The sequence below is a fragment of the Taudactylus pleione genome, unplaced genomic scaffold, assembly GCF_031769625.1.
Source record: "Taudactylus pleione unplaced genomic scaffold, aTauple2 ptg000065l, whole genome shotgun sequence".
Lineage (NCBI taxonomy): Eukaryota > Metazoa > Chordata > Amphibia > Anura > Myobatrachidae > Taudactylus > Taudactylus pleione.
The window spans coordinates 13,359,842-13,386,698 of record NW_028284467.1 but is presented as its reverse complement, the minus strand read 5'-3'; the positions used below and the strand labels follow the sequence as shown (position 1 = coordinate 13,386,698).

At 40.4% G+C, this 26,857-nt stretch overlaps 1 protein-coding gene across 1 annotated transcript in view; it reads left to right on the top strand.

Moving 5' to 3' along the window:
• The window catches only part of DIP2B (DIP2 acetate--CoA ligase B (putative)), a 258,999-nt gene that overhangs the window by 172,233 nt on the left and 59,909 nt on the right, over positions 1 to 26,857 (top strand). The window contains exons 4-11 of the mRNA XM_088465945.1: positions 604 to 729; positions 5,067 to 5,279; positions 8,183 to 8,341; positions 10,912 to 11,031; positions 12,027 to 12,224; positions 12,497 to 12,588; positions 20,421 to 20,531; positions 24,071 to 24,194. Of these exons, the coding sequence (XP_088322071.1) occupies positions 604 to 729; positions 5,067 to 5,279; positions 8,183 to 8,341; positions 10,912 to 11,031; positions 12,027 to 12,224; positions 12,497 to 12,588; positions 20,421 to 20,531; positions 24,071 to 24,194 (1,143 nt within the window). The remainder of the gene's footprint in view (positions 1 to 603; positions 730 to 5,066; positions 5,280 to 8,182; positions 8,342 to 10,911; positions 11,032 to 12,026; positions 12,225 to 12,496; positions 12,589 to 20,420; positions 20,532 to 24,070; positions 24,195 to 26,857) is intronic.

Here is a 26,857-nt window from a genome sequence, read left to right as displayed (position 1 = left end):
GGAATGTAAATTATGCTCTTTTTTTGAAACAAGTCTTTTCGCCTTTTAATAATTTAACGTAAGCTCAAGGTCATAGTAAAATTCTAAGAGATCATATTTTTTTACCTAAGATCCTAAATTGATATTGTCTTCTTTTTATTACATTGTCAGTTCACTTGACTCTAGAAGCAGATGGATTAGCGCTGCTATTAATGTGCCCATTCCACTGGATTGAGTAGGACCACCTACAGTTTGTTAGCTGCTTGTGTGGTGATACATAGCTAATGCTACACAGAACATACTGGCTGTGAATGATGATCCTGTAACAATACTGCACTGTTTATGTTTTCACAACCATTAATATTAATTACCTTGCAGAGGTGTTTCCAGCACTCGGTGAATCATGGCCAGAGAATGCACATGTATCCCCCACCCATCCACCAACTGTTTATATTATTCACTAAGGAGGATATCACATGTAATAAAGTTAGTTCTTTTTGGCCATGTTATAGTGTTTCAGTTTGGTCTTGGATGTGGGATAAAGTGGATGCTCACTGCACTTATGTTTCTGAGCAATAATGGCACGTTTACAGAAATGGTTTTCACATACATTTTCACTTACAGATATCCACACAGAAGCAGTCCAGGCTGCATTGGCAAAACATAAAGAACAGAAGATGGCTTTGCCCATGCCAACCAAAAGACGGTCAACGTTTGTGCAATCTCCTGCGGATGCCTGCACACCCCCAGGTACGCTTTGGAAATGACCAGTCTGATTTAGTGGTGATTAACTGTTCAGCGTCAGTGCAGTGTTCACAATCAGGGTACTTGAAAACAGATATTTGGGGCCAAATGTAATAGGGTGAGAGTTTAGACAATGTGACAGTTTAGCAGTAAAACTCTCGCACTAATACATTGATCGAGTTGTTTTTTCAATACAGGAAACACCTGGATGACAGTTTAAATCTTGAGAGTTTTTGGAGTCTGAAAAACATGCGAGTTTGCATGTTCTGTGACTATTACATTGGTTGAGTTTAAAAGTGTTAGAGTTTTCTCTCTCATTTTCTAAACTCTCACCCTATTACATTTTGTCCTTTGACTTCCCTTGAGTTCTCGGTGCACTTGTACACTTCTGCCCTAGTAAATGAAGCAATGCTGTTATTCCAAATATAGCTTGTTCAGATCAATACTACTAGGTTTTGATTAAGCCTATTTGCTCTGTTTACTGAATAAATATTCTAAACTGAAATTAAATCTTTCTCCTGTACATGTAGTTCTCCTTTATGTATTTGGGATCTTGATGACTTTTGTCATAATTTTGGTTTCTAGGCCTATGTTCAAGTTACCACACTTGTTGAACTAACTAGATATACTTCTTGACTGTGCAAGATCAGTATTATTGATCAAAAATAGTTCTTTAAAGTTTGGCACTGTCCTACAAATAGAGGGCCCTTTGCCTTTTCTCATTGCTTTTCCAATAAATACTGCACACATTCAGAATCTCATATAATGACTATTATTGTTTCATGATGTTCCCCTTTTCCAGACAAATGCATGCATTCAAATATATAAAAATTGTATAGGATGCTATGGAGCATTTTAGAGATGAACTAATCCAGTATAAAAAAAAATTTCATCCCATATACAATACACCAAAAAGTTTCTTATGTGGCACCTAGATATAAAGGGGACTGCTTCCAAGCATACATGTCTACTCTCCCGGGATGGCCGGGAGTCCGAAAAATTGGGTGGTTCTCCCGGCCCCTCGGAAAAGTAGGCAAATTTCCTGGCCACCTCCTTGCATCTGCTCACATCCCCACCATACATACAGCCCTGCAGGGGTGGGGGGGAGAGACGGCTTCCCAATGCTGTTAATCTCTGCATTGTGAAGAGGGGGTGGGGCCACAATGACTCAATTGCGTGGTCACACCCCAAGCTCCACCCCCAGCACTGCATCATTGCCATGGCCCAGAGCCGTAGAAGCCCGACCGTTCCCTCCCGGAAGGAGGGGAGCTGCAAGTCGGCAAGTATGCTTCATAGATTTAGTGGCACCGCCGCTGTGTTAAAATATGCAAAAGCCGCAGGAAGCGTCTTAAGTTAAAAAAAAAAAAAAAAAGAGTCCACTACAGGCATCCGATGGTTACTCAGGATGTCCAGCAAAATCATGCTGCAGGGACTAGAGAAGCTACATCCAAGGACGCAGCCGGGACTAGAGAAGCTACATCCAAGGCTTCAGCATGCCCCCAGAAAGCAGGGCCGTCGTTGCACCCAAACGCCAGCAGCGTATCAATCATGCGTCAGTTTTTGGGGTACTGCGAGCGATGTTGCAAAATCAGATCTACACATGCGCAGTACATTGGGGTTTTGCGTAAATCTCTGAATCTGGCCCAAAAAGTTGTCTGTGATTTTTGGTGTAAGACATCACAGTTCTCCATATATTCCGGCCTTTCCCAGTGATCAGGTGGCTTTGGGGGGGTGGGGAGTTTGGCCTCCATGTTTGAACCTGCTCTCTTTGGTGACTGGCGTAATACCTGCAGTCCCTACTCCCACTCTTGTGGGGTTTCTACTGTTTTAAGTCAAACATTTTAAAGTAGAAGCATCTTAAGAAGGTTTTTAGGGTGAACAACATTAGGTTAATTAACTATTCCCTTAAGACATACACAATAAAATACATTAGGGAATTTGCTTGCACAGCCACTATTAAAGTGTCGGGGACATGGGTCAGTAAAGACTTCTAGCCTGACTTGAAAGTGTAGAATAAGCAATACAAATCCAACTTCTGTGCCTTTGTATGATAAAAAATGAGTTGGAATCTGCCTGGTCTTTTCCTTAAGGGCATGGTCACACTTTAAGCCTTGTTTTGACTTGTTTTCCCTTATGTTTTACCATTCTCTTAAAATTTTAAACATTCCTAAATTGTCATTTAAAAGCAATAGCATTTCTTTTTTAAAAAAAAATCTTTTTATTGAACAGCAATAGAACAATTATACATTGTACACTCCAAGAGTTAAATAAAATGAAATTATCTGATAAACAACTAGTCTGTTTCTTGGAACAAACAATATACAAAATTACTGTTGATCTTTCAAACTTTTAGACATTAGAACAAATATAAATTGAAGTTATTTCGGAATACAAAGAAACAAAGTACCTGAATATAGTTTAGTATATAAAATTACATATACTGTAGAAAGAATCAATATAATACACCGAATAGAAGTCTAGTATAATATATAATCAATGTCATTCAAACTGCACAACCTATACAACCAGTATAAACGGTGATTAATATTTGAATTAACATTTTTATCACACCAGCATCTATATATAAGCCCACCATTATATCAATATAATCTGTGTCAACGTAGGAGTACATTGGGAGAAAAGAGGGTGAGAATAAAGGAGTAGAAGAAAGAAACAAAAAGAAGGAAAGGCGGAAGGGAGGGGAAATCAATGACAAAAGGTGAGGGGTATATTGTCCGGGGGAGTTTCACAGAGAGAGACACATATATAGTAATAACAGGAGTTATTTTAAATGATACTACTTAACATAAACCATTCCGTGTGTTCGAAAACCTTCCATATGTTATTTTGAATCTGGGTTGGCAAAAGCAATAGCTTTTCAGTAATACAAATAAATAAACTACAAGCACCAAGATCGCCAAATAAACGGAGTACATTCACCTGGGCATTGATTCAACTTATATTAATATATGTAGAGAGGGCTTGTCCAAATGTGCCACTGTATTGAAGTTTGTATCTGATATTCTTAGGACAAAACTCCCGCAACTACGGGAGGTACAAACCGACCATAAAAGAAATGTCTGATTATTCAACTTCACTGCTAAAATCTGAATTATTTTAGACACAATGGATATAATAAAGCCGAAACTTGGTGAAGAAAGTTGAAGCACATGAGAATTAGGCCATGGTAATACTTCTGGCTAATCTCTAATACCCAGTAAATAAGAGCACAAGCTTTGTGCATATTGTCTGCAATGTGTGATTTGATTAGCACACTCTGAGGGATCGTAAGGTTGTAGCTTTATTTTCCACACGTCTGACCTGAATCTCTCTTCCATATGGCAGGAGGCCGTACTTGTGCTTAGTGCTTTGGTTTTCTGCTGTGCTGACTGTTGTGAGAACTCTGGGATTCAGGGCGTAATGCACTAAAGATCTTAGCAGTAAGACGACATTGTTACTAAAAATCGATGTCTTACACATCAACACAGTACTTATTAGGGCTTAGCAATGTGAGTCCTTATACATACATGTATTACCCATTAAGGTGTTTACTTTCTTTTTCAACCCTGCTCTGTCCTGAATAATGTAATCTCTGGGCTCCTACCATTGCATCCTTAACAGAATAAAGCAGAAGTGGTGTTGCTATGCCTGTGCTTTTGTAGCTGCCGTCCTCTCTCACTCATTTGTAATCTCCTAAGCACCATACCCTGCAAAAATAACCTACCTTCACTTGTTATAGAGGTATTCATGGGTGGCATTTAGGTGGAACAGTTAGGTCTGAAAATAGCTGCATGTGTATGCCTCCTATGGCCACCAAAGATGGTAGAGAACAATAAATACTATTTTCTATTGTAACCTTTCCTGGCCAAAATTGCAGTAGGTTATTACTGCATGCAGTCATTGGCTCGGCTTATAGACTGCTGGCTGTTCAGTGGTACCACTGGATCTTTCCTGTTTGGTTACCCATACATGTGGCAGGATCCTAACTGATTTGGATGGTCTGTGTATTGTTCCTCACTGGTCCAGGCTTTGGCAGAATATTCTAACTTTTGTTTTTACTGTTATGCTCTAGAGCAAAGGTTCTCCAACTCCGTCCTCAGGATCTCACACAGGTCACTTTTTCCAGGTCACCAGGCTGGTGCACAGGGGTAGTCATTACTTACTGACACATTTTAAAAGATCCAAAGGTGGAGCTAATATCTCACTTGTGATTCTGTGAAGAGGTCTGGAAAACCTGCACTGTTTGGGGTCCTGATGACAGAGTTTGAGAACCTGTGCTCTAGAGAACCGCACCTGCGTTGTAGAACCATCAGCTTCTATTTATTTCTTTATTTACATTACAGATACTTCATCAGCCTCTGAAGACGAAGGTTCCCTGAGACGTCAGGCTGCTCTTTCTGCTGTTCTTGCACAAAGTTTACAGAACACAGAATCCTGGATCAATAAATCTGTCCAGGGATCATCTACGTCATCTTCAGCTTCATCTACATTGTCACACGGAGATGTTAAGAGCACCAGTGGATCCTTAGCTGATGTACTTTCTAATACTCACATAGGTATTTACATAACACGGATAATAATGAATTGACCATTTAAGAGATGAAATACCTAAGTATGAAAATAAATTTCTTATGTGCATATAGTGTGCTTTTATAATACATCTTACAGTATCTTATCATTCATAGTACACCACACTTCTGGGAAATATATTGCTACAGATGATCAGCGCTCTGGAATATAGTTTCGGGAAAATGTAAAAATGCTTACACTCCCCACAAGTAAAAATGAATTAACAGGAGCTCTGTTATATAGCTATGTATAGAGATGGTTTGTAATGTAAACAGAAAAATGTTTTACAATGCTATTATCAATGCTATCCCTTTTTACAGTCCACTTATCAACCGAAAAACAGGAAGTGAATAATTAGTCATATGACATTATTTGTTAGAATAGAGAGACATATTGCGAGTCCTTCTCATAAATAAAACTACTGTAAGACCACAGCCTCCCTTTGTTAATCAGGCACTGCTGTACATACTGTTCTATGTTGTATAAAGTGCTTTAAGAGCACCTGCCAACAGCAGAGACACCATAGGTTCAATTCAATGGGCCTGAGTAGTTACGGTACCTCCTGACTTGGAGATTATTGTTCACAGCCCCATTGGGCTGTGTACAAAAATGCATGAGTCCGAATGCTAAGGGAGCAAGTTACGATGCCGTTGCAATGGCAAAACGCCTCCATGTGTGCTTTAAACGTTTATTAACTAATGAGCAACCAGTGTCTGATGAGTATTAGTCAGGAAAAGCCTCAGTGATGTCACAGGCTCCTATTGAATTTTACAGCCTAATCATTAACACTTCTTTAGCCTTCAAAATGGCAGTTTATACTATATGTAAGCCGCAGATGATCTTTATATAAAATTCCTTATTTTTAGCTATTAGAATATATTCAATGTCACCGGTTCATGTGATACAATCTTTCTCTTTTGTTGTTACCGCTAAACCTAAAATTTTAATTAATCCTACAAGAAAATGGTGTTTTGTAATGGGAGACCAGGTTCCCGGGTCTTGATATCAGCTGCTTTATGCTGTGGAAGGATCCATGCATAAGACTGGCTGGTGTGCAAATATAAATTATTTGTCTTAAAACATCAGCTTTATTGTAATCAGCTCTGATTTTTCTTGCGCATATATTTGTGATTCTCACATAAGTGGAGATTTATCAAACCTTCCAAAGAGGAAACGTGGGCAGTGTCGCCCCATAGCAACCAATCGGATGTAGCTGGTGGATAATATCTGACTGGTTGCTATGTGCATCACCTGCGCTGGTCTTTAGAAGGTTTGATAAATCACCCCCTTGGTATCCGATATCTCTGGAACTTTTTATTTTGCCTATACATTATAGAACAAGTAACCATTAGCTAAATCTAACGCACAGCAATACCTTGATGTGGTGAATTAAGGAAAATTTATATTACAGTACTTTTAGGGGCATATGTATCAAAGCTTGATGTGAGATGTATATCACCAACCAATCAGCTTCTAACTTACATTTTGCAGGCTGTGTTTAAGAAATGATAGTTCGGAGCTGATTGGTTGGTGATATATATTTCACAATTTTATCTCGCATCAAGCTTTGATACATATGCCCCTTAATCCTAAGCTAAAATAGAATTGTGTTTCAGTGATTCAATGATTGCTACAATTTTCAGCTTTACCTCTCTGATGAAGAGAGCGTTCATAACATGGTCTTGAGCACTGTTAGTGAGACTCTGCCAATCAGTCACATACCCTAGCCACCTTCGGTCAGTCGGCCTTAGGTCCTAAGTGCAGAAGTGACACGGCGCTCAGTCTAGCCAGTTGTGTATTCCAACCTTACAAATGTGTCCTCTTGCATATTTGCTGCGTACACGGCAAAACGCTCCACGCATGGCGCGAGGCGCCAGCAATGCGTGTGCAACAGCGAGTCCATAGGATTGCATGGTGCGATCGCAGTGCGTAGCGTATGCTGCTGCGGGTAATCGTATGGCGCGATGTGTGCACATGTTTGTAGCGTGAACGGTAAAGATGCAAGAGGACACATCTGTATCTGTGCACAGCACATTTCATTGTGGTGTGATTTTTTTTTTTAATTAAAACCCAAACCGTCATCCATCATTCATTGACCTCGCCGTCATTTTTTATCAATCAATAAACCCCTCATCCTCTATAAGTCTTTAACCTCTCATTATCCATTATTAACCCTTCGTTAACCACTCATCCTCCATCAATCATTAGCCCCTCAGCCTCTATGTTGAACCACCTCTTATCATTTTCTATTAAACCAATCCTCATCTTATCATCTACCCAACAATCTTCCACCCAGGGCCACTTGCTGCTCCAGAAGAGAACTAATCCTTCAACAGCTCTGCGCTGAGTATTTCCATAGCGAGCTCCATGTACATTGCTGCTGGATCAGAGAGATTCCCCTCTGAGCAAGTTTCAGAATGCCAGCTTGTGTCCTGGTGCCAGTGCTAGCAGTCAGAGCAGAGACCTTGTTACAGAGCTCTCAGCTCAGAAACCTAGTGCTTCTAAATAAGACGTTCTCTCCCTCGAATGAGGGAGAGACCAGGAAAGGTTCAGGCTCAAACAACTGGCTGCAGCAATTTAGTTTTGGAACCCGTTCTCCATTTGAGTATGAATTGTGTTGTATTTTGCCTATAAAATCTAATATCTTGCTTCTGAATTGTAAAACCGAGTAGTATTTCTTCACTGAGTGAATACAGTTGTGAACACTTTATTTTTATTTGTGTGAATAAACACAGCATATTTGATTTAAAAATAACAGTTTGCAGTTGCTGGAATCTTTTTGCTGATTTACCCTGTAGCCAACTGTTCCCAGAGGAATCCAGTTTTAATGTTTTCACTCTCGCCTCCTGCGGCTTTATTATTGATGTATGGTTTTATGATTTGTTTACAGAGAGTTTCTCTGTTCCTCCCGATGTCACAAGCACCACAAACACAACCTCCTCATCCTCCTCCTCTGTGCGCCCAGCAAATATTGACCTACCACCCACCGGCCTGGTGAAGGGGATGCACAAAGCAGCCCGAAGGTCCAGCTTAATGGACACTGCAGATGGTAAGAGGCCTGTTCTGTGTCTCAGTGTATGCCTGTCTTTAGCAAACCAGTCTCTTGAGTTCTGTGAATTTAATGGAGAAAAAAAAAGAAACAACCTTTTTCACAAACAATTTTTTTCATTCAATAATTTGTAAAAATAGAAAAGAATTTCAGTTTGATAAATGCGGCGGTAGTGCTCAGAAAAGAAAGCGCTCCCCTGTGGTTATTCAGTTTGCCCAAGAACATCGTGATAAAATTGTTGTCAGTTACTGAGGAGGAACGTCCCTTCTGGCACCATCAGTTATACACAAGAATTTGCACCCAGTGGCACAACACAAAAGCTGAAGATATTTAATATGTGATTTCATGGTTTTTTTTAATAGAGTTGGAAAAATGCATATAAATTATATTCTTTTCCTTTGACGTCACTTCTAGATTTACCAATACTCTTGTCTAGGGTCCACTATTAGGTCATGTTTTTACAGTTTTCCTCGGTGGAAACATTGTATAATTATAGCCCTGTTCAGTTTGATTCATTAATTTAGGCCTCTGAGACCTCGTTAGAAATGAGCATTTAGTGTGGTGTCCTTTCATGTATTGTGTCATGAGAATAGAGACCCCAGCTGACCAGCACATTATACGTAATGCATAGTTCAATTACCTTAACTGTGCACAGCGTATTTTGATGATTTCGTTATTATTAAAAGAGCAACAAAAAGTGCATACTGACCAATGAATTAACCTGGGAAAGTATTAGATCAGCTATGACACTAAACATTTATTGTTAAATATATTTACCTCTTTCCAACAAACAGAATTCAGGTGGGGTGCAGCTGCCCCACATCTGGGTATGAAAAAGAATACTTAGCGTATTGTTTCACCTTTCAAATATTTTAAATGTGTCCTTCTGTTTGTGCCTTTTAACCTTACGTACAATGAGAATGTTTGCATACATTTGAATTAATCAGACATGTGAATAGGAAATGTCTGCCTTCATGCTGGATTAGAACAATGTGCTGATGACAGCTATGTTTGTTTTCTGTATCTTTTGGGACCTGTGGTTTTCTGAATGATTTTTTTTTTCCAGAATTTGCAGCATTATCTTTAAAGAATGCCAAATCATGTTTAACTATTACCCTGTCATTTCCTATGTTGTTCCAGGTAGACCTTGTGGGTATAACAGGCTAATTTATAACTCTCTTGCCCACTTGGCAACGGCTGGCCGCTCGAAGGCGTGTTATATGCTGCCTGAGCATTATAGACTTGGGGGCCTATAGTCCTCGTTCCCTGGTGTGTCGCCTCGGCAACCAAGCTACAGTGCTCAACCCCAATGTCCTCTCATTTTTTGCTCATCAAATCCATTTATTTAGAATATTAGGAGACCAGCCGTTCAACCTGAAAGTCAGGTGTAGAAATTTCTCTGAACAGTCAGGCTACCTCTCTTAAGCCTTCGTTCGTTCCCTTGATGGCGCTGAACTTTGATAGCTATTCCCTGTTTGATTGCACAATGGAGAGGGTAATTGGGTGTCTTCCTGAGCTAGGAGAAGCACAAAGAGCGACCTCTTGTCAGGTAATAGAGGGCAATCCATTTAAGCTCGTGTGTGTCTTTTTAGGCAAAAGCAGTTCTTCAGCTGATCAGCACGTCTGTCACAACGGGATGTAGTCAAGAAGCAGACAGTCTAAATCCCGACCGCCGGCTTCCCGACTTTCTAATCCCGGCGTGGTACTAATGACAGGCGTGGAAATCCCAATGCCTTTCATTAGACCTATGCTGGGAGCCCGACCCCCCCCCCCCCCCCCTGGCTTACCAATCGAAGGTAATCCGGGCGCGGACAGCCGCCAGGGGGGAGGGTTAGGTTAGGGGCTCCCGGGGGGACTTGGGGTTAGGCACCTCCCTGGGAGGTTATGGTTAGGCTAGGGGAAGGGTGGGTTAGGGTTAGGCACCCCCTGGGGGAGGTTAGGGTTAGGCACCCCCCTCTTAGACTTAGGGTTAGGCTGCGGGGAAGGGGGGTTAGGTTTAGGCATTTGGTGAGGAGGTTAGGGTTAGGCACCCCTAAAGGAGAGTTAGGGGTAGTTAATACTTACCTTTTGTCGTTCGGGATCTTCAATCCTGCCGGGCTTCTGCTGTCGGGATTTGAACACCTACTACACCCATCACTACATGGCTGACCACTAGCCGAGTAAGTCATGCTAAGACTTAGGCTAGGGGCCGGCATAACATGGTGCCTTCGCTGACTGGGTGCCCTAACAGGTTTGGCTGAACATACTGTAGCTTTCTTATGGGACACTTTTGATAAGTCATGGTAGACCACACTTTAGAATATATCATTGCAGTTCAGAACAAATATTACATTGCTGGGTGAGACTGGTTACCAGACAGGCTTCACTTTATTTTCAGTACGCATAGTTCCCTGATTTTACCACAGTCCCCTCCTTATATAAATATTTAGCAGATATTTTACAGTCAATGGTCAATGCCCATTCATGTCTACAGTATGTGCCATTATTACCGCAAATAGCACTGAATACATTTTTTTTTCCATTTTCTGGTTTGACATCGGAATCTTATGCTGATGTTTATTCTGTTACAGGTGTTGCTGTCAATAGTCGCGTGTCTACAAAGATCCAGCAGTTGCTTAATACATTGAAGCGACCAAAAAGGCCTCCTTTAAAAGAATTCTTTGTGGATGATTTTGAAGAGATTGTTGAAGGTAACTACATATATGGACAGATTTGATCTTTCATCTGCACAGAGAGAATGCTTGTACCGTATTAAATTAGAAGTTTCCAGCATATTAAAATTGCTGCAAATCTCTCTACAGTCTTACAGCAGAGAGGGACAATTATGTAAGCAATCACACTCTCATTTTATTGTTCTATAATACTTTAAACATTTACAGTTTACACTTTAAAATATTTTTTTTTTACTTGTCCAATTCTGTTCCTAGACTGCTTATTTTAAAAGCTGACTCCACTTTCCACTTTTATGGATATCTTTTTAAATGTTTATATCTCCAAGTAGATCTTTATTGACTATTTTGCAAATCTAACAAACACAATAATACGATTGTCAAAACTCCAGATGGACGCCCAAAAAAACCTGGGTTGTTTGCTCTGCACACACATTGACCCGGGTCCAGCTTATGTCTGAAAGGAAATACCTGGGTTGACGGCCCCGGGTCCCCGACCCTGCAATTGGCCAGGGTTTTTGCCGGGACTTGCAAAAGTCTGAAAGGTATGACCCTGGTCATGCCTAAAACTACTTGATTGAAGAATACAGTGGGAACTTGGAGACTACATCATCTGATAGACTGAAGAACTGGGTCACGGGAAAACCCAGGTGAAGGGGGACTACTCACGAAAAACCTGGGTCCTCACCCTGATGTGAATTGGGGGTGGTTAGTACAGAAAAAGTTTTTAGGTTCGATAGGGGTATTAGACACATTTAGAGATAAAAAGCCTGCCTCCTACCATGATGCCCCACTAACAAGGAAGTTGCAGAGGGCTTCTAACACAGTCTGACTTATACTCCTGCTTGCCTTACCTCATGTTTCAAATTACTAGGTTCTCCATCTGTAGATGCCTTACACTCCCTGTACATTCAGTAAATATGTACGCTAATTTGGATAAGAAATAGGACTGCTTCATTTACATTTTGTTTGTGTCTCTAAGCTGCTTTTGTATATTTAATGTCTGTCCTGCTCAGTTCCTAGGCCAGATCCCAACCAACCAAAACCAGAAGGTCGCCAGATGACCCCTGTGAAAGGAGAGCCTTTAGGAGTGGTGTGTAATTGGCCTCCATCCATTGAAGCAGCTCTGCAGCGCTGGGGGACAACACAAGTTAAATGTTCATGTCTCACTGCACTTGATGTGACGGGAAAACCCATCTATACCCTTACGTATGGTAAGATGGCTCCGACAATGCCTTGTGTTGCAAACAGCATATAAAAGGGATGTTTCTAACTTGTCCGTGTTTTTTCAATTGTTTCTGGGTCAGAGGGCTGCCACAAATAAACTTGGAGGGTTGCTATTTGGACAGGTGTGAGTTAGTGTTTATAGTTTAATATTTAATACTCTACACAAATAGAGACAGCACGTCTTCAAATGCAATGTCTAACTCTGAGAATTGTATTGTGCTTGAGCTGTAATTGTAAAACCAGGTTTCTTTTGCTTTAGGCAAACTGTGGACCAGAAGTTTGAGACTGGCGTACACCCTGCTCAACAAGCTGGGAACCAAAAATGAGCAAGGGCTAAAACCAGGTGACAGGGTAATGTCATAATTTGTTACTTTTATGCGTGTGTGCATGCTTGTTATGCTTATATTGTTTTGTTTTTATTTGTACTTTTCTGACCCATATATTACATAGGCTTAGCTTTCACCTCCATAATATGTAACAATCTTAAACTGGGTACACACTATACGATAAATTGTCCACGCTGGTTCAGAACAACCTTTGTATAATGTGTACTCTGAAAACCACCCAATTTATTGATGAATAGATTAATTGGGTGGTTGCATCTTCCTGTCGGATGACGCCACTGACTGTGCTGTGTAGTTTACATTAGACGCGCAACAATATATTGCACCGTCGTACAGCGGATTGTGCAGTGTGTGCGGCGATGAGATACATACCGTTACATCGCATCGCTGAGTCACCTGGTCGCCCAGGTGTGTACACAGTAAGAGTCTCTGTATGTTATCTGTAGATCTGCAAACCCACCAACTTGTATTCTATCTCATACTGTAGTGTGGCATCAGGAAGCACATTTATTTTAAACTGTTTTTCACCATGTGTTTACCTAGAGGTCTGCAAAACCCTACATAAAAGTTTTCTTATGTAGAAAAAAATAAAAAGCTACTAATAGCATTCAGAAATATACATGTGAAAATAAGATTATTACTGTCTATGCACAATATGACACAGACTTGGTGACTTGTGTTGTCTACATGGAGTATACAGGCTGGTAGATATTGGGCCAGTTGTGCTGACAGTTTTCAGAGAGATCACCGTGTATATTCAGCTTTTATCTAATGAAGCATAGGAACAATGGAACAATATAAATTTGCTGTTAATTGAGGACAAAGTAAATTATATTTGTGACCATTATTTGTTGCTTTTTTATACATAATACAACTTTTATTTTAAGGATATTGGTCCTTTAATTAGCTTTATTTCTCCCTTAAATCTAATTTTGAGTCTGCAAAGTAGGTATCTTGTTACTGTACCAAGTTACATTTTGCCTCTTAACTTGCAATAGAAAGAACTCTATTCATTTAAATGATCACGATCGTTAAGGAACCCTGGATTCTATATGGGGAATATGATCAGAATGCAGCTATTGCAATGACAACGCAGGTCTACAGAGACTTGATAGATAACTGTGGTTCATCTGTACTTTGTATACCAGAAAAAAAAGCTTACTATGGGAGGCAAGAGAGATATTAGTGACACTATATAAGCCTCACCTAACTTTCATTTTCCAGATGTCGAAGGATGGAGGAACTTTAGTCATATGTCTAAGGTCTAGGAAATTTCAAAGCAAGACCACACATACAGTATTGTAGCTGCTGACCAATATCATTAAGAGTTTCCTATTGTTCTCAACAAGTTAACAGTCTTATAAGGTTATTATTGGACACAATGCTTTTTTTTGCTTATACTGTCCTGTAATTGTATAAAACATAAAACATCAGAACAACGTGTATCCCAGCCAACCTGACACCCGATGGAGGGATATTTTTCAGGCGGCCGTACACACTGAATGAACCGGTGTGCGACATCGCGATATACCCTTCTATTATGCATTCATCTGCATGCGGTCGTCAGCGACGTCGACCCAACTGACTTGCAGCACATCAGATGGGACGATGTCAATGTGAACGTGCGATTGAGGGCGCACACTAAGCGATATGGACGATATGTCGTTCTGATCCGCGTCGGAACGATATATCGTTCAATATATCGCCTGGCCTTTGTGATACCTTTTCAAACATAATACAGTTAACAAAAAGAAAGGAAAATAACACCCAAAATGAAACAGAATATATACAACTAATTGCAAAACATTCTGCTAAACCCAATATTGTCAGTTATGATACGCTCCTGAAAATGTCCATATATATTTATGGATGCTATTGGCATAATATCATTCTTGAGGTATAGCAATCTTTTAATGACCTCTTAAGGAGTGTGATCTGAGTTCGCTTTTATGTTTTAGGCACCTCAGACTGCCAGAACAATGCAACTCAAAGGGATATAATTACATGATTCTTTTATTCTAATCTCAAATTCACCTTGAAAAAATCTTTAGTTTTTCATTCAAATTTTATCAAATGTGCTTGTTACAGTATTGTAATGTATCATGATATCAGTGATTATTTACAAGTGATTACCATTCTCCTGCTGTGTGCTTAATTACAGAGAACAGCTGAACCGCAGGCATGTGTAATTATTGTTTAAGATGCATGTAGCGGATTTATAGAAACAACTATGCTAATTTATTAAAATACTGAAACATCAGGCTGACATGTAGACTGTGAATAAGGGGTATTTTATAGACCTGATTTTCCGAACAAGTAAATGTTGTATAATTTCATTCTTTTTTTTTTTTTCTCCAGTACTTTTAGCAGAATGTCCTTATACCAGAGGTTCCCAAACGCGGTCCTCAAGGCTCCCCAACAGTTCAGGTTTTAGAGATATCCATGGTTGAACCCAGGTAACTTAATGAGCACCTCAGCCAATTTAATTTAACCACGGGTGTTCAACCATGGATATCTCTAAAATCTGAACGGTTGGAGAGCCTTGAAGACCGCATTTGGGAACCTCTGCCTTACACTGTTATACCCCCGAACCCCTAAATCATGGCACATAATGGGTAAATTGTTCTAGTCCCCTTTATGTAAGCGGTACATTACCAGAAAAAGAATTACATTCTACTTCCCATGATTATACCAGCATTGTTCCCCCAATAATTATATTACCACTCTACTCTGCATGTTTGACCAGCACGGTTTCTCACGGTTCTATCAGTGCTGTACTCCTTGATTACTATTCATTGTGAGCTGCCCACGTACCTGCTGAGCACCTCTTGGTCAGTCAGACTCCACTTCCTTACTGCAATGTTGATCTGTTTGGTTTGGTCTTCATGAGCCCTATCTAGCTGGCATGTACATGAAAACTGGACCATCTAGTTACAGACCACACTGGCACTGTAATTTTCTCCTCAATTTGTAATGGGATCTGTCATTGGTTGATGCCTGTTCATGCGTACATGCTAACAGGGCACAGTCCGTATGTCACAGAGCCTTCCTGAACGATCAGCGTGATGCGGGATAAGTTATTCTGCTACCCCGCAGGCTGCTCATGCCAGGTTTAATTCATTCCTCATGTATGGCTTTCTAAGCTGCCAAAACATTAAGATCCATTGAGCTACCTTCATTCTTCTTCTTGATACTCTGTGTTTTCTCAGTACATGTGATAATGTTGTGTTTTCTCTGTGTCTTCTTGTTCTGTTACCGCTGGCAATGTACATCCGTTGGATGAGTATTTCCTTTTTCAAAACATATTTTTAGAGAGGGACATGGCATGTATTTACAGCTACAGCATGCATGTTCTTTAGTACACACTTGTCTTTAACTGATTTTGTATTCTCCTGGTTTAATGCTATTTTAGTAAAACTTGCACCAAATGTAATATATATAGAAAGCCCTAGATGTGATGGAGACCTATAAAGAGTGATGGGTGTGTTGCACCCTGCACCCAGAACCAACCACTGTGGCTGCCCATGCAGCAACCTTCCTCCTTATTCCAATGAGGCGCTGCCATCTTTCTGGTGATATATTCATAGAGAATGTTCCGTACAGGAGCGAGGATTCTAGCGCTGTTCCTTTGCCCAAATGGCATATTTGCCAATATATCACTGCGTAGATGGTAATGCTGGGCCTGGTATGGGGCCTTCTCAGCTCTTAAAACGCCCCTGTGTGTGAGGTCATAGATTGCCTTTACAATTTAAATGTAACATTCCCATGTAAATGCACTAATTATATGCCCATTATAATGTTGTCATTGACTCACTCATACTATTAATTTGTGTACATCTTCCAGTAAAAGATTAGAGAGCATGAATGTTGATGAGTGAATCCAAACTAACCATACCACCACCGTTTTCATTGCTTGTGTACAATTACAAAGCATTGCACACTACTGGCTTGTGGTGTAGTGTTGCTAAGGAATTTGTTAGTATATAGTTTTGTTAATGATGCAGGGTGCCAAAACCTTTCATTCATTCCAGTAACAGAATTCAATTGGGACATGATGTCCAAACATGCTTTTGCTATGCATGCAATGTACCTTTAGCTGGGGCTTGACAAAATATGGGCGCCAGTGGCAAAAGTACATGAGCCACATGAAAGGAGTCTTGTACCCCACACACATACAGTCAGGTGCATAAATATTGGGACATTGACAGAATTTTCATATTTTGGCCTCTGTTCACCACCACAATGGCTTTGAAATGAATCAAACAAGATGTGCTTTAACTGCAGAATTTCAGATTTAATTTGAGGGTAATTACATCCAAATCAGGTGAACGGTGTAGGAATTACAACGGTTTCTATATGTGCCTCCCACTTTTTAAGGGGCCAAAAGTAATGGGACAAACTAAACAATCCTAAATCTAACTTTCACTTTTTAATACTTTGTTGCAAATCCTTTGCAGGCAATTACAGCCTGAAGTCTGGAACACATAGACCTCACCAGACGCTGGGTTTCATCCCTGGTGATGCTCTGCCAGGCCTCTACTGCAAATGTCTTCAGTTCCTGCTTGTTCTTGGGGCATTTTCCCTTCAGTTTTGTCCTCATCAAGTGAAATGCATGCTCAATTGGATTCAGGTCAGGGGATTGACTTGGCCATTGCATAACATTCCACTTTTTAGCCTTAAAAAACTCTTTGGTTGCTTTTGCAGTATGCTTCGGGTCATTGTCCATCTGCACTGTGAAGCGCTGTCCAATGAGTTCTGAAGCATTTGACTGAATATGAGCATATAATATTGCCCGAAACACTTCAGAATTCAATCTGCTGCTTTTGTCAGCAGTCACATCATCAATAAATACAAGGGGACCAGTTCCATTGGCAGCCATACATGCCCACGCCATGACACTACCACCACCATGCTTCACTGATGGGGTGGTATGTTTTGGATCATGAGCAGTTCCTTTCCTTCTCCATACTCTTCTCTTCCCATCACTCTGGTACAAGTTGATCTTTGTCTCATCTGTCCATAGGATGTTGTTCCAGAACTGTAATGGCTTTTTTAGATGTTGTTTGGCAAACTCTAATCTGGTCTTCCTGTTTTTGAGGCTCACCAATGGTTTACATCTTGTGGTGAACCCTCAATATTCACTCTTGTGAGGTCTTCTCTTGATTGTTGACTTTGACACATATACACCTACCTTCTGGAGAGTGTTCTTGATTTGGCCAACTGTTGTGAAGGGGTTTTTCTTCACCAGGGAAATAATTCTTCTGTCATCCACCACAGTTGTTTTCCATGGTCTTCCGGGTCTTTTGGTGTTGCTGAGCTCTCCGGTGCGTTCTTTCTTTTTAAGAATGTCCCAAACAGTTGATTTGGCCACACCTAATGTTTTTGCTATCTCTCTGATGGGTTTGTTTTGATTTTTCAGCCTAATGATGGCTTGCTTCACTGATAGTGACAGCTCTTTGGATCTCATATTGAGAGTCAACAGCAACGGATTCCAAATGCAAATGTCACACCTAGAATCAACTCCAGACCTTTTACCTGCTTAATTGATAATGAAATAACGAGGGAATAACCCACACCTGTCCATGAAATAGCTTTTGAGTTGATAATCCCATTACTTTTGGCCCCTTAAAAAGTGGGAGGCACATGTAGAAACCGTTGTAATTCCTACACCGTTCACCTGATTTGGATGTAATTACCCTCAAATTAAATCTGAAAGTCTGCAGTTAAAGCACATCTTGTTTGTTTCATTTCAAAGCCATTGTGGTGGTGAATAGAGGCCAAAATATGAAAATTCTGTCGATGTCCCAATATTTATGCACTTGACTGTATGTGACCATGGTTTGTGCAAATAAAATCACTAGTAGTGTTTTGTGTGGGTGTGGCTTTCACTCACTCTTATGCCCTAGCCTCCGCTCACACTAGAGCAGCGGTGGGGAACCTTTTTTTTGCCGAGGGCCATTTTGATATAGATATAACATTATTTGCGAGCCTGGTGTAGGCCACACCCCCTCCGCATCTCGTCACACGGGGCGGGGCCACAATTGCCGGTGGTTACAGCGATACCCGTAGCATCCTAAGGAATCTCCGGGGATCTGTAAGGGCAGCGGCTGCCTAGATTCTGGCTGCACGGTGCCATTCTAGGCACCCTGCTAGCCAGATGAGGCTAGCAGAAAAAAGCTCTGAGGGCCAGACCAAATGATTCCCATGGCCTTATACAGCCCCCGGGCCTGAGGTTCGCCATCCCTGCCCTAGAGTCTAGACCATTTCAGCATGGTGCAACCAATCCCCTGGCCCAACCAGCACCTGCAATATTTACCACCTTACAACTGTTCAGTGGGCAGCCCACAGAAGGGGACAGGGTTAGATACCTGAGAAACTCCTTCCTGGCAAACTTGAGTGATGGTTTAAAATGGGCTGAGCTACAGGGATGTCAGCAAAATCAGCACAAGTGAAAAAGGCACTGTTGCTATTGATGATGGATGTCTTTCAGCGATTTTCTAGGTATCTCATCACGCCTCAGCTGCTTATGCTTAGGCTACAAAACACCTCAATTTATTTTTGCTATTGTAAATTGGCATGAAATAAATCCACTAATCATCCACTAATCATCTTAATGCATGCGCATCAGGAGTCTCGTAAAACATTTCAGTGTCAGATCAGGCTGCCCTGGAAAAACTGGGACATGTAAAAGCCATAATAATGCCTAATTCTACTTTACCTGCATTCATAATAGACCATGACTAATTGCTTCCTATAGTTATGACTTTACCTACTGTATGCTGATTGCCAATTCTATTGCCAGTTTCATTTTCTGTCTATATCTGTAGAAATGGTCTATGTATCTTATGTACTGAAAGATACTTGTGTGTGTGAGATAGTTAAAAGGTTTTAAAAGTTATGCATGTGCTGCTCATCCGCTATAAATAGTAAAATGATGGCCGCTACTGTCCCCACCATTCGTTCAGATGCTGCTTATGTTTTATACTCTGGGCTCTTGTGTTCTCTACATAAACGAGGTGTGCTACAAACTACAATTTGTTGTTCTGCTCTGGTAAAGCACAAGCAGTGCAGAAGAATTGTAGTTTAAACTGAGCCGTGGTGCACCAAGCTTTCATGCACCAAGGTGCATTCAGAACACAGGTGCCAGTAAAAGCATGGCTGGGGTGAGTACTGTCATGTTTCTATCTACTGCCCACGAACAGTGCACAAATAAATTGTTTCTTTACAGAGGTGTCTTACATCTAGCCTCGATACGCCATGTAGTGCAAGTGAGCTGCCAAGTCCCGTGCGACTCTGCTAGCGCCAGGTGTCTTTTTTGCATCTTAGTCACAATGTGAAGGGACTAGAACACACCAGTGGACTGTGCTGATTATTTTGATTTATGTCACTTGTATCTCTGTGTGCGACTGAGTCTGTATACGAAGCACAATGGAACTTGGTGTGGAAAAAAACTGTGGCCTCTGCATCGTACAGATTCAGACCGTCACACAGAAATATGCAAGTGTCTCATATCAGAGTAATCAGTGCAGTCTCCTAGTGTGTCCTAGTTGCATCAAATTGCGGCTAAGAAACATTTTCGAATAAAAAAGTTGCAAAAAAGATGCCCGGTGCCGGCAGTCGCATGGGATCTGGCGAACTGAGAGGGGCTCTTTGGCGTGACTGCAGCAACATTGTATGAGAACACATTTGTATGTAATGAAGCATTTAAAATATTGCCTTTTTAGTTAATGAAATCACTTCTGAAGACTCTGAAAGTACTGTGTACTCCTATATAATGTATTCCTGTCATAAATGGATTCAGTATACCTGTAGATTTTCTGATGAATTGCCTTCTTTCAGGTGGCCCTGGTTTATCCCAATAATGATCCAGTCATGTTTATGGTTGCTTTTTACGGTTGTCTCCTGGCAGAAGTCATTCCAGTGCCGATTGAGGTACCTCTTACTAGAAAGGTAACAATACAATTTCCAGTGATGTTGGACAGATTTTCAGGCCATCAATCTCTGTGACTATTACCATGTAGTCATCCCAAGGCCATTTAACTTTTGCCAGTAATTGTACCTTAAAATGTAGTTCCAGCAAAATGATATGAAAGAAGAGGGAAGCCATTCATAATTTATGCATCATTTTCTTGAATAATTAAATATATAATGTAGTCTGGGCTATTTTACTGCAGTAATAAATGAGCCTAGCAACTTTTGCTAATGTGCACAGACCACAGTCCTTTTTGTGAACAATATTGTTTTACAGAAGCCATTGTTCTAAAAAAAAACATCAAAAGAATTAAACCACTTATTCAGCCATTAAATTGAATTTGCCATCTCTGGGTGATGATTGTCATTTAAAAGCAATCTCCTATAATACTACTTCTCTTTACCTGAAATATTGGGACCTTTCCCTAGAGTATCCTTCCACTGCACTTTGCGAGACTCTGATGATATCATGAGGAGGGCTTGCTATCTAGTTAAAAAGCTGCACCAACAGAGCCTTTGCTGCATCCTACTCGGAAATCCATCCAATGTCTTTGGTGAAGCCAACAGTGTGGAGGGAGGAGAGTTCCCAGGGGAGGAACTTCTGGAATTTGCTGCTAAGTGATTTGACCTACGGCCTATCGTTCCAGTTGAGCAAACTCAGTGGATAATGCTCTGTAACCCAAAGCAGCCAATCAGCAATTAGTTTCTATAGATCTAGTTAAAGTTAGACAATGAAAGCAAATGTTTCATTGATTGCTATGAATTACTGCCCATTTCAATGAATGAAAATTGGTGATAAATACCCCCCTGTGACTCCATTATCTGGTTGGTTTCATATTGATATCTACAGGTTCATACCAGGTTCTTTAAAGCATCAATCTGCAGCCATGATCAGTTCACTTCCAGTAATGCTTATTATCCTACTTGTTGTGTTATTGTTAATGGAACCTAATACATTGCTGGTATCTATCATTTGCATGTCTGCTCTCCAGACTCCTCCATATAGATAGTCTGTAACTCCACTGATATGATTTATTTTACTAAAGCTTTCATGATACCAGTATTATATAAAATCTACTTTGTATTAAAAGGACATTCATTATAAAAATAAACAAAATAAGCTAGTACTACATGATATCTTTAAACCATGACAAATGAACCTATAACGTGTATAGTAATCACTAAAAAGAAAAACTCAAAGATCATATAACTTAAAATAATCGCTTCTTGTATATTTAGTCACTACCAAACACCAGAACTATTTTTCAAAGGCAAAAGCAGATATATCTATTATACCTCTTTTCCACCAAAAACCCAGGTCCGACCTGGGTTTTTGGACATGGTTCCAACCCTGGTCAGACCCAGGTCAGACCCATTTACACTGCACCTTTGATCTGGGTTACTCCCAGGTCAGCCCTGTTCACACTGAACTCAGGTCTGCCCTGCTAAACCTGTGAAGTCATAAAAAGTGGGAGGTGAATGCTCCACAACCACCAATCCGCTCATTTTAGGCATGATCCAGGTAAGATAACCCGGGTTGCACCGTTTACACTGCACCATTACCTGGGTCCATCCTGGGTCCAACCCTGGTAGCTACCTGGGTTGGATTGCAGGGTCACTTGACCCAGGTTATTTTTCAGGGACCCTTTTACACTGAGCTGTGACCCGGGTAGACCCAGCAAAAACCCAGGTTTTTGCTCTGGTGTAAAAGGGGTATTAGTTTTAAGAGTTGGTTGAAACACACATAAATAGGTTTTGTTAGTTCAGGGTGAGTGTTGTAGGGTCACTTACTGATTTGTCTGAAAATGATTCTGACTATTTTCAGGTTACAAAAGATGGCAGAATTTAAACGATTAAACTTGATCTCAATACCGGCGGCCACAAACTAGGGATGGCCATTAATGGCTTAAGCATTGATGATCACCATTGATAAATCATTGATGGTTTCACCCACTGATGTTCAATCCTCCTCTATTACTAACTGGACAGCAGGCCAATCAGATTATTATTATTATTATGCTTTATATGGCGCCACAAGTGTTCCGCAGCACCTTACAAAGTACATAAACAAATAGGTTGACCAGCAACTTACAGTACAATACAATCTAGGACAAGTACATGGATAATATACATTGCTACATTACATGTTACGACCATAACACCCAGATATGCAGCAGAGCATAAGTATCCAAGTGCTAGTGGGGAGTAAGAAGTAGATGAAATGAAAGTAAGGGGGAGCACAAGAGGGTAGAGGGCCCTGCTCGTTAGAGCTTGCATTCTAAAGGGGAGAGGCAGACAAACAGGTGTGACACAGATGGAGTAGACAGGGATGATGGTGCATGTAGCAGCAAGTTAGGATGAGAGCTGGAAGGCTTTGATGAAGTAGTGGGGATTTGGCTCTACGGGTCATGTCGAGGATGGAGCTAGCATACCCACCAACATGACTTCTTCCTTCAGATACAAAACTCTCTGCTCCTGGTTATGCCACCTAATTTTTGATTGCAGTCACCTGTATTGAACAAGTTTGGTTAATGAGAAGGGTGTTCCAATACAGGTGGCTGCAATTATAAATTAAGAGGGAAGTCCAGGAGCAGAGCATTTTGGACCTGATGGAAGGGGTCATGTTGGTGGGTCTGAGCTAGGCTCCATGTCACGGCGCCAGGCAAGGAAAAAATAAAGCAGTCAGGGAGCTTTGTACCATTGCTGGTGGAAAATCATTGGACCTCTGCCATCGATGGTAAACAACCTACCATCGGTGGTTAACCATCGATGGCCATCCATACCGCAAACATTATTGAACAGATCAGTGGGGCAAAACAAGCTGAATGCAATTGAAAATGGCACATTATCCTGCTATTTAAGGTTCAGCTGCTAACCTCACTTTTGCATATGGACATTTCGGTTTTATGCTACATGGCTGCAAACTGTACAGCACTTAGTTGACTTGATCAAATTGTTTAACCACAAATCTTACTGTAACAGGGAATAGCTGTGTACAGGCAACGGGTTTCTTATTACCCTGCATAAGATGACTACAGTAAATTATATAATTAGCCCATACATGAGGGTATTACAAATTTATAACTGTGTCCAGCTAATCAATATGTGTGTGTATGTGTGTGTATATATATATATATATATATATATATATATATGTGTGTGTGTGTGTATGTATGTATATATATATATATGTATATATATATATATATATAGTACTTGTACCTAATTTCTGTTCACTAAATTTTTTTTTTTTTATATTTAAGTCATGTCACCAAACTATAGAAGGCTTAATGCAACCTTCAGATGGCCAGTCTGCGCACTATAATCTGTATTTTATGTTCTCATAATCAAGACTCAGAAATACATAGTTATAAAGTACACTTATTACTCGGTCATAGTTCGTCTGCACATCCTTTACTGAATAGCAAGCCCTAATTATAGTTCAAGACTGACAAACCATATCTATTGGTGTAAGTTTGCTATCTTCTGATTTGTGTCTTTTTCTCCTCCATAAACAGGATGCTGGTGGGCATCAGATTGGTTTCCTGCTGGGAAGCTGTGGTGTAAAACTTGCTCTTACCACGGAGGTTTGCTTGAAAGGATTGCCAAAAACACAGAATGGGGAAATTGTGCAATTCAAGGGTGAGTGATCCTCTGCACAGATGCAATATGTTTCACTGTTTTCACTGCTAATAAAATTATGGAAAAAAATCTGAAGTGTTTTTAAAGCTAATATTTGTAAAATCTTTAAAAATATGCTCAATGCTTTGTTTGTATGTATGTGTTCTCAATGCCCGGTAACTGAGAAAACAATAGTTTTCAAATTGCTTTTGAAGCAGATGGTAGAGTTTTTTATTTCCCTTTAACATAAATCATTAGTTTAAATTATTATTTTTTTAAATAGAAGAATAGCATATTGTAAAATAAATATTTTGAAGACTTAGGGGCCTATGTGATGATAATCGTGGCAGTGGTCTGTAGTGCAATGGATATTTTCATTTCAAATGGAAAAATCCCTGGTATGTACTAAATGTAACCCACAGGGACAGCGGTGGCGATAACCACTGTCCCCGTGAGTAAAGGCCCCCATACATCAGCAATTGATTGCAGCAATTCTGCAATTTGCAATCGATTGTGCATAAAAATCTTTCACTTTTTCAATCGATTGCAGAATTGTCAAAATCAATTGAAAAAGGGAAAGATTTTTATACACAATTGATTGCAAATTGCAGAATTGCTGCAATCAATTGCTGATGTATGGGGGCCTTAACATCCAAGGCACAATGGAGGAGTCTTTCTAATTTGCAAGAGACTCCTCCAGGGAATCTGAAACACATGCCCTCCAACATGACCCCTTCCATCAGGTACAAAACTCTCTGCTCCTGGTTTTCCATCTATTTTTTGTTTGCAGTCACCTATGTTGAACAAGTTAAGCAATCTGAAAACCACAATTGAACAATTTGAAGATTTATTGCCCAATCTCAGGAGTTCCCAATCTAGCAATCTGCGCCCATACTTTACAGATCTTTTTCAGTGATTTGCAGATCCATTGCATTAAACACAGATCTGCCAATCTTGTTCAATTGTGGTTTTCAAATTGCTAGTGTATGGGGGCCTTTAATTGATGAGAAAGGTGTTTCAACACAGGTGGTTACAGTCCTAAATGAAGAGGGAAGTCCAGGAGCAGAGCATTTTGTACCTGGTGAAATGGGTCATGTTGGAGGATCTGGACACAGCTTATGCACACAGTATCAGATTCAGGAGCCAGCCGGTGCGAATATGCATCCAAAGGCATAGAGCAATTTACGTCATCTGAGGATAGCATTAGCCAGTGGTTCTCAAACTCTGTTTTTTCCAGGTCACCCAGCAGGAGCACAGGTGTATTCCTTACTCACTAACACATTTTAAAAGATTCACGGGTGGAGCTCATTATTTCACTTGTGATTCTGTGAGGAGACCTGTTTGGGGTTCTGAGGACTTGTGGCATAAACCAAAGGGGCCAAACTCTGAAAAGCAAAACTATCGTTTCTGAATAATTTTATGTAAAACTGCCTTGATAAGTAAGGCCCCTTAAACAAGCTCACTATCTTTTTCCTGTGCTTAAGGCAGTGTTTTCCAACTCTAAGTGATGAGGGACCCCTAACAGTGCATGTTTTACAGATCTCCTCAGCGTCTCAAGCGAAATAATTAGTTCCACCTATGGATCTTTTAAAATGTCAGTCAGTAATGAATACACCTGTGCATCAAGTAAGAGATCTGTAATACTTGCACTCTAAAGCCGGCCACACACTAGACCAACTTACATCCAACCAGCCAACTAGTTGATTGGTTGGAATGAAAATCTGGTAACGTATGGGAGTAACTGATGATCAGCAATTTGCTCCTAAATGCCAGAAAACAGATGAAAATGGTCATCAGACCAGTTTGTTAAATGTTTGATCTAAACAATTTGTTCAAACAGTTTTTGTCCATTTTCCGGCGTTTGGGAGCAAATTGCTGATTGTCATTTGCTTTCATACCTTACCAGATTTTCATTCCAACCAATCAACTAGTTGGATGTAAGTTGGTCTAGTGTGTGGCCAGCTTAAAGCTGGACACACACTAGACCAACTTACATCCAACCAGCAAACTAGTTGATTGATTGGAATGAAAATCTGCCATTTGCTCCCAAACACCAGAAAACGGATGAAAGCGGTCATTCAGATAAGTTGTTTAAATCAAACAGAATTGTCCAACTTGTCTGAACGACCTTTTTCGTGTTTGAGAGCATATCGATGATTATCATTTTCATTCCATCTGGTTGGGGGAAATTTGGTGTAGAGTATGGCCAGCTTTAGGGTTCCCTGAGGACTGTAGTTGGGAAACACTGGCTGAAGGCTTTTCACAAAAGAATTTCGACCATTATTTGACCTTGGTGTTTCTACCCAACTTCCCTTGTAGCCCTGCGTTTCAACTAAGAGCTTAACTGAAAAATCCAGAGAGCATGCTTATGAGTCAGGCATTACATTTACTGTGAAAAACTGTATGTTCTGTAGTGTCTTCTCTACTCCACTCTCAGATTGCCCATTGCATTGATACGAGAATATCAGAGTTTTGGCCTTTTTCAATCTTCTCAACATATTCTGCACTCTGATTGTAATTAGGCCATGAAATGGCAACTGTCCAGCTTGACGCCCCCCTCATTTTATCCTTCCCTTTCTGAGCCTTCTGAAAATAACAGCTGCACAGAGAACAGGAGTCAGTGAACATGTTAATCTTGTTTTTCCTCTCCTATTTATCACCACACTTCATGTTTTACGGCTGAG